The 12,921-nt window shown below is 42.8% G+C and overlaps 1 protein-coding gene across 2 annotated transcripts in view; it reads right to left on the bottom strand.

The window, feature by feature from the left end:
• Nucleotides 1-11,359, bottom strand: part of LOC138525566 (interleukin-18 receptor 1-like) — a 574,775-nt gene extending 563,416 nt beyond the window's left edge. For both annotated transcript variants that reach the window (XM_069635601.1, XM_069635603.1), the window contains exons 1-2: nucleotides 11,203-11,359; nucleotides 2,044-2,290 (exon numbers count right to left, since the gene is read on the bottom strand). In XM_069635601.1, coding sequence (XP_069491702.1) covers nucleotides 2,044-2,290; nucleotides 11,203-11,260 — 305 coding nt within the window. In that variant the 5' untranslated portion in view covers nucleotides 11,261-11,359. The remainder of the gene's footprint in view (nucleotides 1-2,043; nucleotides 2,291-11,202) is intronic.
• Between the last annotated feature and the right edge of the window lie 1,562 nt (nucleotides 11,360-12,921).

Raw genomic sequence — 12,921 nt, 5'->3', positions numbered from 1 at the left:
ACTGTGAGTAGCCAGCCCATCCAAAGTATTCCCTCCTGAGTGGGTGGTGACTCTAATTGGGTGCATAAAATCTAAATTAGTAAATGCAATTTGTAATCCCTCTGCTGAACGTTCTGTTAGATTACCCATCCACACATGTAAATCGCCCAGTGGCATCAATTTCGTAGTGGATTTTAGCAGGGGTGATAACTTAATACATAATTGTGAAGTAAAGTCTGGGATAGCTATTGGAGGTCTATAAACCTGCACCAGGTTAACTCTGGTATGTGCATCTATTCTAATATTCACCAAGAGGTTAAACACAAGAATACCCACAATACAGTCTACAGTGAAGTGTACATGGCTTCCCTATTTGGCAACGTGAGCAAGAGCAGTGCAGCAGTAAAACATTCCCTTTCTATCCTACTGTAGGACCTCTCTCAGAAAAGCATATGTTTACCCTTACAAGGAGGTTGGAGACACCCATTCAAAGCAATGAGAATCCTGCTGCTGGACACAATCAAAGGCAGCCTTTTGGTGCAGTGGCCAATTGATAGGTGTAGCAATTATTCTTTAAATGGAGACTGTGTATATTTTCATACATCTTCTGTGTACAACATGCAAACAGGTAGTTTATTAAATTTAGAACACATTTTAAGATTCGTGTTACTGTAAAACATCAAGGTACAGTTACCTGAAACACCTTCTATTGCCATTTCCAATTTTATATAATACATATGTTCTACATTTACATGTCAGTAAGTGTGCTTTTTATAAATACATAAATAGTGCTTACATTTTATTTATTGTATTCACGTTGTAGGAAGCTATAACTATTTATGCATGGTTATACCAAACTGATGTTCACTACATATACTCCCCTTGCTTGCTGGCCACAAAGAATGGAATTGCATTTTATTGACCAGTCTAAGTATTCTGAACAATTTCTGTAGTTTCTTTATCCCCCTTACAGAGTGCACACAGTCTAGAAGTTCTAGGTGCACTGCTCATTCTGAGGGAGGAGGGGTGAAGGGGATCAGTGCCAAGACTGATTTACATATTGCTGACCCATTTCTATAATGGTACAGTCAGGCGAAGAAAATACGAATTCAAACTTAGCAAAGTAGTTCCTAATGGGCTTGGTTGATGAACAGTGTTTCACTTGTTGTTGTTATCAAAAGTGCCATTATCACATGGCATTCCTGCCTCATGTTCTCCCCTATATTTGCCATCAAATGAATCACACTGCTATTTTCTTGGCTCAATTTCACAAAGCACATTCATAGAGTGCCACCAGCCAGACCCAGCCGCCACATTCAAAGTTTACATAACACTCACTGCCTCTTAGTTTGAAGAAGTGAATCATGGTACACAATCCTTCTGTCACCTTTCTTGTGTGGAGCCATACATACAATAACAAATCGTGCACCTGATCCACACATATCTGAATGCCCAACTCTATGTCCGTTCAATTATAATTACTCATCAACTTTACTGTTCTGATCCTCTCCCAAATTCCTGTTATCAATTATATTTTAATGAATTTGTACTAACAGTTTCTTCATTGGGCTACTCCCCTAGAGGTGCAAGACATGTTTCACTTCTGGAACACTCTATCCAATAAGATTAGATGGGAAACAATTACATTACATATCGTTTCACTTCAAGTGACCGTGTTGCCCCATTCTAGCCATCATTTTATACCAATCTCCAAGAGTCAATTGGGTTTATAATCTGCACTGTAAAGTTGATGGTATTTGCTAATTCGTTAATTCCTTCATTCATTCATTAATTAATTCTTTTATTCTTTAATTAGTGGATCCACTCTTCAATAGTTAAGAATGTGTTCTCCCTTTGCTAGTTGTCCATATCTGTTCCCCCTAATATTTAAAGTTAAATGTATACATCTTCAGGAATTGCTACAGACTGATGTTAACACACTACATAGATTAGGTTAATTTCCAAGATTATGATAGGGATCCATTTTGATATGCTGCAAAACAACTTGTCTACTTTGGCGTAAAGCGCTTTATAAATCAATAAAATACAAATACAAATACTTACCCTATGCGACAGAAGTAGATCCCAGTGTCATTAACTTCAGCTGGCAAAAACCGTAGAACCATCCCACTGAAAACTATTCTGCCTGATGCTCCTGTGGTCACTTTGGCTAATCCATCCATTCCACTTTGTGTGAACCAATTGACTGCATTTTGTGTATTCTCCAAAATATTTGAGGTTGGTAAACGACATTCCAAAATTGACAGCTCACCTTCAAGACCGCATGACCAAGGCATGTTCCCTGTGTTACCTTGAATGAAAAGAAATAATGGATACTATGTGATATTTATTTATTTCATTTGTATAGCACCTAAACCCTCAGGTAACAGAGCACTGTTGCAGACCAGTCACATGTATACAAAAGCTTGAATCATAGCAGATGGTTTATCAGTAATACATTGGGTAAAGATACTTAGTTAGTAGAGAGGAGTTCAGGACATTCAGGACATAGATTGCATTCATGGTGACATCCTGGTCAGTGAAAGTTTAGGCAAAGAGCCAGGTTGTCAAGGTTATTCGGGAGGCCCAGTATGAATTCTTTGCTCTTAGTTCAGCTGGGATTGAATTCCAGTGGTTAACTGTGACTGCTGGGGAGCTTACACCACTCCGTGGTCTCTTTCCACTTATGTTAAAGCTAATTTGTTGGCATGGAAGGATCATATTGGTCTGTTGGATTTGTTTTTCAATGTTTTAGGACAGGTACTGGGGGGCAGTTGTATTCAAGCATTTGTGGGTGATAGAGTGAGTCTTGAAGATAATACTTTCTTAATCGAGAGCCAGTGAGCCTTTTTTCTGGTGACTGTAATGTGATCATTTATTGGGGTGTTTAGTTATGCTCTAAGGGTGTTATTCTGAATTACTTACAGTTTATTTAATTTCCTTCTAAATAAGCCTGCAAATAGGATGTTGCAGTTAATCTCGCTCCTGTGATTGCTCTGGCAATGGTCATGCAGCTATCTGAGTTGAGGAATTGTCTCGCTGCGCTGATTAATTTTGCTGTGTAGGCTACCGATGAGTCAATAGCATTGACTTGTCTGTTGAGGGATCAGGAGGCGTCTAGGTAAACACCTAGGGTTTTTATGGCATCTTAGACGGGGATCTGGATCCAATCTCAGTTTCTTTAGTACTGCTGGGGAGCCTACCAGTAGGATCTTAGTCTTGTTGTCATTTAGACACAAATAGTTAGCTTTCATCCAGGACTGGATTGTCAGGTATACTCTGGTGAGCATTGTTGAGTCTGTATCGAATGATCCTGTCAGGGGGAGAAGGACTTGGGCATCATCAGCATAATGTGTGTAGGATATCCCGGGTTTGTCCAGAAGGTCAAATAAGGGTTTGGTAAATTTGTTATAAAGGGATGGGGTAACACATGATCCCTGGGGGACACCAATTATGGATAGGGAGGGAGAGGTGAAGCGCTATCCATATCAGAGAAGGCTCTCATGGTCCTTACTTCTAGGAAGGAGGCGATCCAGAGCAAGGCCTCCTTGGAGAAGTCGTCTGCTGCCGTGAGGTGATGACATAGAGTTTTGTGGTCTACAAGGTCAAGTGCTGCTGGCAGGTCGAGTAGAAGGAGGAGTACTGGTTTGCCCTCATCCTTGAAGGAGCCCATTTGAATCCTAAGGTCAAGTACTGGGGTTTCAGTGCCATTGCCAGGACAGAAGCCTGATTGTCACATTCCTAGGATGTGTTTGGATTCTAGGTAATGTTGGATCTGGTTGTAGGCTGTTCAGTCTAGAATCTTTAACAGAAAGGGTAATGTGGTAATGGGCTGGTAGTTGTTGGGCATTTTCTGTTCTAGTGAGGGTTTTTTCAGCAATGGGAGTACACATGATTCTTTAAGTTCTGTTGGGGCAAGTTTCATGGCGAATGAGGCATTAATTAATTTTGTGATAAAGGGGATTAGGGCTGCTGAGCAGTCTTTTGTGATTGACGCTGGGCATATGTCTCTTTGCATTTGGTTGGCTGCAGGTTTTTGAGGATATTGGCTGTTTCTAGCTCTGTGGCAGAAGGCGGGTGTGGTGTAAGAGGTGGTGGGGAAGTTGATGGGACTAGTCTTGATTCATTGATCTTCGTTTTTTTCCAGAGTAGGCAAATCCCGGATTTTCAAGCTCTCTCAGTGTTCTGGACCGTTCCTGCAAAATGGAATTCACATTGGCTATTCTGGCATAGTAAATAGCTACTTTAGCTGTTGTGATGGCTTGCTTAAATTCTTTTGCGATCTTGATGAAGGCCAGTTTGGGGCGTTCTGCAGGTTTTATTTTCCAGAGGGCTTCTGCTTGTCTTTTCTGAGAGCAAAGTTCTTGGAGTTCAGGTGTGAACCACAGGTTGCCGTGGTCTGTAGGTTTTGTTTTTCTGGGTGGAGTGGGGCTACTGAGTCTTTGGCTTTGGTTAATGTGCCTTTGTAGATCTCAGTAAAATATTTAGGGTCATTTGAGGCTAGATTCTCCAGAGCTAGGGGTGCAAGGTAGGGGGAGATAGATTCTTTGGAGATGTTTTTTGAACTTCTTGACCAGGTGGGTAGTAGTGGTGGTGGGGTGGGTGGAGTTAGTTTGAGTGAGGTGAAGGTAAAGCATTGACGTTATGGTCTGACCAAGGGCAGGGATTGTTTGAGGTGATGGTGATTAAGCTGTTCAGGTCGGTTATCTAGTCCGGGGTTCTTCTTTTGATATGTGTGGGGGCTGTGACACAGTGTTTGAAGCCTAGGTCTAATAGGGCATTGGCAACACCTGTTGCTGCGTGGTCTGATGGGTCATTGAGGCATAGGTTGAGGTCTCGTAGTAGTATAGTTCTGGACGTGGGTTTGATGTTTTCCCCTATGATATGGATGAGGTTTCCTTGAAGGTAGGGGAGAGGTAGACGGACGGTATAGGATGATATGGTGATGGTATACATAGGTGAGGTGACAAGTTTAACTGATAATCGTTCGCAGTGCCCTTTTGTAGAAGAGCTGCAGTGTCTTATCCAGAGGGAATCCTTATGTATGAGAGCTGTCCCTCCCCCCTCGAGAGTCTGTTCTATCGCATCTCAGATTGGTGAAGCATTGGGGAAGTGCTAAGGACAGTACAGGGCCTGAGGCTTGGTGAAGCCATGTTTCTGTAATAACCAATAGGCCTAGGCTCAAAGTTATGATAGGTCGTTAATATCCAGAGCATGAGCGGACAGGGACCTGGCATTGATGAGGGCTCTGTATAGTATGGGGTCTTGTTGCGGTTCTGGGGTGAGTGTGGTTAGGGGGTGTGGTCAATCTCTTAGGGCTGAACATTGTGCTGTTTCCCCCTTGGTTATTGGCAGAGGTTTTGGGGGTCTCTTTGTTGTTCGGGTTGAGAAAAGAGGCGGTGAGGAGAGAAGGGTGTCTGGAGTTGTGGCTGGAGGCTTTCTTGTGGATGGTTGAGTTTTGTGCCTTTGTGGTTGAGTGGCTGGCGCAAGACCTTGCATATGTTGTATATAACAAATGTATATATTAAAACATGATATAAATATAATAACAAATATTATATATAATAACAAATGTATAAAATAATTCAAAGTTCAACTTAAATAACCTAAAGAAAATAATATGATCCTGATTTTTCTCTGCAACACATTGGGCCTCATTATGAGGTGGGCGCAAAGGGATACCGGACACCGTTAAGGACATTGGTGCCCGTAATCTCCTTGTGCCCTATTCGAGGTCCCTTTGCAGGTCCTGCTAAAGCTGCCTGGTTTTACCAGGTTTTACCAGGCAGCCTTAGCGGGAGCCACAACGGGTCCAGGGAGCAAATAACAGTACCACAAATTGTGGTACCGTTATTTGCACCTTCCCCATTCCCATTGAGCGCTATGGGGGCTCAAATGGGAATGGGGAATGGTATTTTCATTGGGGACTCACAGGTCCTGCAAAGGTCCGACTAGACCGGTAAGTCCCCATTGAATGAGGGCGGACTCGGTACTGTTATTGGAGGAAGCCAATGGCGCTAATAGCGCCATGGCTGCCTCCAATCTCGGAATGAGGCCCATTGTTACTAAAATGGCAAGAGTGCTTGTTTTCAAAGAGGTACACTATACAACCTGTTCCAGGTTCATGTAACATCACCTTTCTTTCTTCATGTCCCTATGGTTACCTCTAGTATACTTGATTGACAGGTTATTCTTTAAGCCTATCTGCGAGATGGTTCAGTGAAACCCTTCACCTAATTATTTATTTATTTATCCATTTGTTAAGCGTGCAAAACCCAAAGGCATCGATGTGCTGTTACAATGAGTTACTTTCACTTAAGGGAGAGAAATGGGAGACAAACAGGGAAGGAAGCATATAGAGTTTTTCATAGCTGAGTGTCATAGGTGTCAGGTTTTGAGGTTTTGAGTGCTTTTCTGAATGACCAGTACGATTGTTCTTCTCTCTGGGTGGTGGGAGTGAGTTCCATTGGTTGGCAACTACGCAGAGAAACTGGCTCCTCCACTTTTGGTGCGCTTGGATATGGGCACGACTAACCTCTGGGAGTAAGCTCTTCTGGTGGGTCTGGAGGATTGTACTTTGGTCAAACCTTGAGAAAGGTATAGGGGTGCTGAGTTAGATAGGCATTGGTGAGTGATCGAGAGAGTTTTGAAAATGATCCTTTCCTTGAGGAGGAAGCCAATGGCATTTCAGGAGATATGCTCTTATTTCGGTATATTGGGGGCTACTCTGATGGTGTTGTTTTGGATTACTTGTAGCTTACGGATGTTGTGTGTGTGGGGGTGCCAGCGGAGAGAGCATTGCAGTAATTCAGTTGGGCTCTTATGATAGCTCTTGCGAGAGTGATGCAGTTGTTCTGGGCAAGGAATTGTCTGTCTGTGTAGGTGAGCTTCATTGTGTAGACTGCTGAAGTCATGATGGCGTTGACTTGACGCATGAGGCCGAGGGTCGGATCGAGGTAGACACCTAGAATCACAAGGTTATCAATTTTGAAGCTGGTGTATTGGATGTCAAGATTTTTTAGAAAAGATGGGGGTTCAATGATCAGGAGTGCCATCTTTTCATCTTTTCATTGTTTAAGCAGAGTCTGTTGCCCGCCATCCACGCCTGGATGACTGAGTAGATAGAAATGAGGGACTGGGTGTCCTTTATGTAGGTGCTGGTGAGGGGGAGCAGGATTTGCGTGTCATTGGTATAAGTGGTGTGGGTGATGCAGATGGAGTTCAAGAGGTCAAAAAGGGGCTTTGTAAATATATTGTACAGTGTTGGTGAGACACAGGAGCCTTGGGGAACACCACAAGGGAATAGGGGAGGGAGGGCACATGCTACTTCAGAGAACACGCTTATTGTCCTGTCGGCAAGCAAGGGGGCTATCCCAGAAGTGGCTTCCCATGGAAAGTTGGCCACTGAGGTGAGGTGCTGGCAGAGAATGCTATGGTTCACTAAAATGAATGCGGCAGACAGATCGAGCAGGAATAGGAGGACTGGTTTGCCTTTATCTCTGATGGAGTCAAGTTGATTTTTAAGGTCGAGCAGGACAGATTTCCTTCCATGACCCAGTTTAAAACCTGATTGAAGAAGCCCTGGACTTTTGTTAGATTAAAGGTGGCATTGGACTTGCAAGTATTCAGCTCTCTCTATGAATTTGAGGAGGAACGTGACTGTTGTTAAGGGCTGGTAGTTATTTGGGGAGGACAGGTCCAAGGAAGCTTTGTTTTTTTTAGGAAAGGGGGCAGGGGCATCATTGCACTTTTCTACCCACTGGGATTCAATCTGGTCACATAGTTCAGCATCTCCCACTGAAACATATCCACTCCAACATAAAGTTCACAGTCCATTTATGACACACCTGTCGATTTCCCTTGTAGGGGCTTCAAAGTGACAGCACACACAACAAAAGAGAGATCCAAGGTGACTATATGACTGATGAGACACAAGCAGTGGAAACCTCCCTCATTTGTCACCTACATAGATCCAGCCAGTTTTATGGTGTATGTGATATTTCCAATGGTGCTGTATGGGTAAAAGGCAACTTTAAAGCGAGGCAGGCCATCCTTATCCTTATCCTTTGTGAACACTGACAGCAACATACCTCCTTTGATCAAACATGCTGTTGTGAATGAAGTACCAAGGACCTGAAAAGGTCTCATACAAGTTTGCACTGGAGGAGCTGAGCACATGAGGATGGGGTGAGGAGAACACAGTCATAGCTTAAAGTGATCGAGATTATACTCAGTAAGGAATGATGACAATATCAGTAGCAGAGAAGCCAGCCAAATGGCAACATCTATATTATATACAAATTCAAGAAATAGGTATGGGTAAAACATTTAAATAGGACAGTATTGCTTGAAAATGATGTGGATGACTAGCAGACTCAGGTAAGCCAACACATCCATGCTTATCAGGTAACAGACTTTCAAACTAGCTGAGAAATTAAATTACCATTCACCATCAAAATGTGCTCAAAGTTCTCATTTCCAACAACACCCTCTCAAAACAAATCTTACGGTCACGCTTAGATGCCATCTTGGACACCCAGCTCATACCACACATCCAATCATCATCCAATAGGACATAACCGCTTCCCAGCTTCATAGCTTTAAGTGACATACACACTCATAAATAATTGGAAATGAAATATAGATTATGACTCTTATTCACTAGAAAACATATACTATCAACTATGACTCTGTGATAAAAGTTAGACTTGCTCTGTTTCAGAGTCAATACTGATAGTGAGTACACACTACTTATGCATGCATGAAGGATTCAATCTTGATACAGGAGTATAACAGCTTACTATTACAAAAGGCATGCCTTTTAGCATTAATCGAATGCATGGTCAACCTGTATGCTCAAACATTATCATGCGCAACTCTTTCAAGTGCAATAAATTCACTACAACCAAATGCACAGATTTATTTAGCAATCACTTAACTCTCTTACCTAATTCATTGGTTCCACTTTGGATGTGCAGATCGAACAAACTAGATCTTAACATGGCTTTGCTCTCTTTAGAAAAAAACGGTATCCTTAAATGTCCATGCAGTATTGTTTCTCTATGAATACACACTAGCCCAACATGTTACCACTCTCTGATCAGTAACTACCTTAATCTTTTCTACCTCGAGATTTTAAATAATCATTTAAAGCCACAACATTTCAAAAACTACCAACTCAACTACTGAGTGGGGACATAATGCCATTAGACACTTTACCCCACAACCTACCTGGCATTATTCACTGACTGACATGTATCTTTCATGCTGCCCATATGCAACCTCTGGTGGCTCACTTCAGAACCAATTCTAGGCTGTCACTAAAATCCCTCAACATCTCTTGGTCATGATCTGGCAAAGACACCCTTTTTGAAACAGTACATTTATTTCAGGCATAAAAAGCAACTTGAATGCTCTCAGAATATTTTAACTCTATTTATTGTCGCTTAACCATTATATTAGCCAGATCCTACCCGATGGGTACATTTTCCTTGTGCAAGACAATAGCATCTCTCTTCTCTTCCAACACCTGAAGTATAAACACCAACATAATATCCTCACCAACTTCAGCAACTACATCCGGCTCAGGTGATGGTTAACACAAACTGCAGCACTGTATTGCTGAAGATCCTTCATTGCAACATGGTAGTAAACCAATGAACTCAAGATCTTTACAAGTACCCAAAACATATGTCAAAACCTATATGTATGTGTAGACATATTTGGAAATATTTGGAGGCCCAGAGCACCTCCAGCTCAACACAATAGTCCAATTTCCTCCAACAGCTTGTTATTTCGTTATTTGCATGTTATTCTTAGATGTAAGTTCCTTTCTTATAAAAAAAAATGCTTATACAATGTTGATGAGTTTTACATTTAATGCAATGCTTGGAGTTTGGAGGATTTATGTCACGTATGGCATATCCTGACTCAGCTTCCTTTAACACTATAGAAGCAATGGGGACCTTTCATCGTGTATCAGTGCTGGAATCACTCCTCAACAATGGAACCTCACGTGAGAACTGTATTGCCGTTCTCTTTGAAAGTGTGTAGCTAAGTGCATCTTAAATCCTTTCTTTTACACCGAAATGCAACACAAATAAATCCAATTGAACAGCTCAGACCAGAAAAGTAATCAGTTTCCTCGTGAGAAATCCCATTGCCACTGCTCTGTTTGCAGAATTGGATATGAATAGTGAATACACTTTACCAGAGATTAAAATGGTCACCATTAATCTTTATTAGTCAGAGCCTCTGCCCTTGAGATGACATTAAGAAGGCCAGGATTTAATCTAAATCAACAAAAACCCGTTGTATGACCAGGATGTGTACCAAGTTAAATTGTCTCCTTAAAACTCTCCACATTCATGCTGAGTCTTGTTCTTAAACATCCTCACTACCTGATGCATAATAATGAAAGACCACTGATGATAACCCCAACTCAGAAAACATTCACTAGCATCTATAATGACAAAGATCTGAAAGCCTCGTGTAAATGAATCTGGTGGTATTGCAAAGAAAAACCAAAAGTGTTAAATAACTTTGTTGGTCCTAATGTAGGCACAACTTTAACAGAGATGGAAAGGAGATGCCAATCATCCCAAATGCTGGCATTCGGCCTCATAAGCATACAGCTTCCGGCCTTATTCAAATACGTGTCTTATTGCACTTCCACGTGATCTGATCACAAAGTAAAACATCACTAAAGGCAGATATTAGCAGCATATGCGCAATAATATATAATACTCTGAATGTAAAACAATATATCAAGTTGCAACCACTATGAAATCTATATATCAACATACTTTCAGTGGATTAACCAAGCAGCCTATATAAACAAGGCAACTGTAGATTAGTGAGAGGAGTCTTGTCAACCAGACAGAGTAACATTGCCATTGTCATTGTCCAATGGCGTTGCGCCATTGTAAAACGGTTTTGAAAATCAAGTCCTAATAGTGTAACGTGGGCAGCATTTCGTGGGCGTGGAAAAAAGGTGGAGGATTAGAGTGCGGTAATAGTGGACGGAAAAGAGCGTTGCGTAATAGAAGAGTGAGCGAGGAACCAGTGAGCGAGGAACCAGCGTTTAGACTGAGTACACAGAGGTGTATCTTAGACAGGTCTGGCTGCCTAGTGCTTTTTAGTTAGGGTTGTGGCTTAAAAGAAAAGTGCAGTTTAATTGTTTTCGTTGACATACTCTATGTTAGGCAAATGCAAGTCACCTACCTGCCAATGGTTCCCCACCAAGCACAACTAAAACCGTTGCAAAATGGATCAGGTTCATTTGCTCGGCGCAGGTGCTGTTGATTCTCTGACCTAGAAAGAAACGCAGTCTTATTTCTCCGCCAGGGCAAGGTCGCTGAGCGAACTCATGTCAAACGCGTTGAAAGGTTCTGCATTACAATGACATAAAGTCACACACTTCTTACCTAAACCCTGTTTCGTCAAAGCTGAGATTTCAAAACCAGGCCAGTGTCGCACTTTAGTCATTTCCTGCAAAGTTCTCTGCTCCGCAGCTGGGGAAATACGAAGGTGTAGGAAAAAGAACACGTCTAAAACCATAATGATGAGCAGAGGAAGGAAACAGGATGGCGGTCGTACCTGCAACCCAAAACCCCAATCCCACTCCTTTCTTTTTGTTCACCGCATGCTGTATGACACTGCTTTCCTTTTTTTCACATTCTCAATTCAGAAGCATTGATTAGCGCAATACTTTTGACTTTTGCAAAGTGGAAACGTTCTTCTGGGTTCAACACATAGGGCCTCATTACGACCCTGGCGGAACGGGTTAACGGGCTCCGTTAAAGGAAGCGGACCCCTTAAACCCGCTCTGCCACATTACGAGGTCCCCTTGCGGGGCCCCCTAAGGACGTCTAGTAAAACCGGGTCCCGCAATGGGAAAAAGGAGTTTACAACGGGCCACTCGTAATCGGCCCGTTGTTAGCTCCCTCCCGCATTCCCATTCAGCCCTTTGGGGGCTGAAATGGGAATGGGGAAGGTCCGGCCCGGGTTCCTGGAGGGAGGAATTACCGGGCCCTCTGAACTCAGAAGAGCCCGGTAATTCCCCATTCTAGGAACCTGGACCCGATTTCGGCGGCTACCGCCGAATTTGTAATGAGGCCCATAGACAGTGGGAGGATCCACGGAGGAGAGAGCAGGCAAGGAGCTTACAGGCGCAGGATAATAGGCACAATGGCAGCGCAGCACAGCAGAAAGTGGGGGGCTGGCACAGATGGAGATGGGAGCCTTGAGTGCAGTAGAAGATGACAGCCTCGAGCAGAGAGATTTAAGTGAATAAAGAATGAGAAAGGAGATATAAGCTGGTGGAGGATGGGAGAGCGTGGCTGTTCACCTCAGACACGCTAAAGGCATGTTGGCGAAGAAGGGCACCACCGCCCTGGGTACAGAAAGAGAAAGCCTGTACACTAGGAGACTCCTGGCCGAGGCAAAGAGAAGATTAGGTGCAATTTGATAGGTGTGTTTAAATCACAGGCATGTGTGTGGGGACGAGGGGTGTTACAGACTATTAGCAGAAATGTGTATATCTATATCGCAAACTGATATAATATCCTAAAGACTTCTTTGAGATTGTAAGCATGAAGTAGCGGACAGGTCCCTAGGGCAACTTGTCGAGGGGCTGATGCCTCTTAGGTTCAGCCGGAGGCGACACTAGTTGACCCTAGGCCTGTTGGTATGACAACGGTTTGCAGACAGATGCTAATGACTCCCGGGTTGCAGCTGCTCTGCCTGCCTTGCATAGCACTCCCACGGGTCTACTTTAAATCTGACTTTAAATCTTAGTCCTAAAATAAACGGCATTCTGAAAACTGTCTTTATATGGGTGTGTTTAACGCTTTCAAGTATAGTGGTCAAGTCTCGAGGAGATTCTTAAAGCTCATGTCAATTTGCACTGTTAATATATCGACATATTTAGTATTATGATCA

This window comes from Ambystoma mexicanum, chromosome 7p (genome assembly GCF_040938575.1).
Source record: "Ambystoma mexicanum isolate Mex_15411 chromosome 7p, UKY_AmexF1_1, whole genome shotgun sequence".
Lineage (NCBI taxonomy): Eukaryota > Metazoa > Chordata > Amphibia > Caudata > Ambystomatidae > Ambystoma > Ambystoma mexicanum.
The sequence above is the reverse complement of the archived record's forward strand: the minus strand, read 5'-3'. Positions and strand labels throughout refer to the sequence as shown.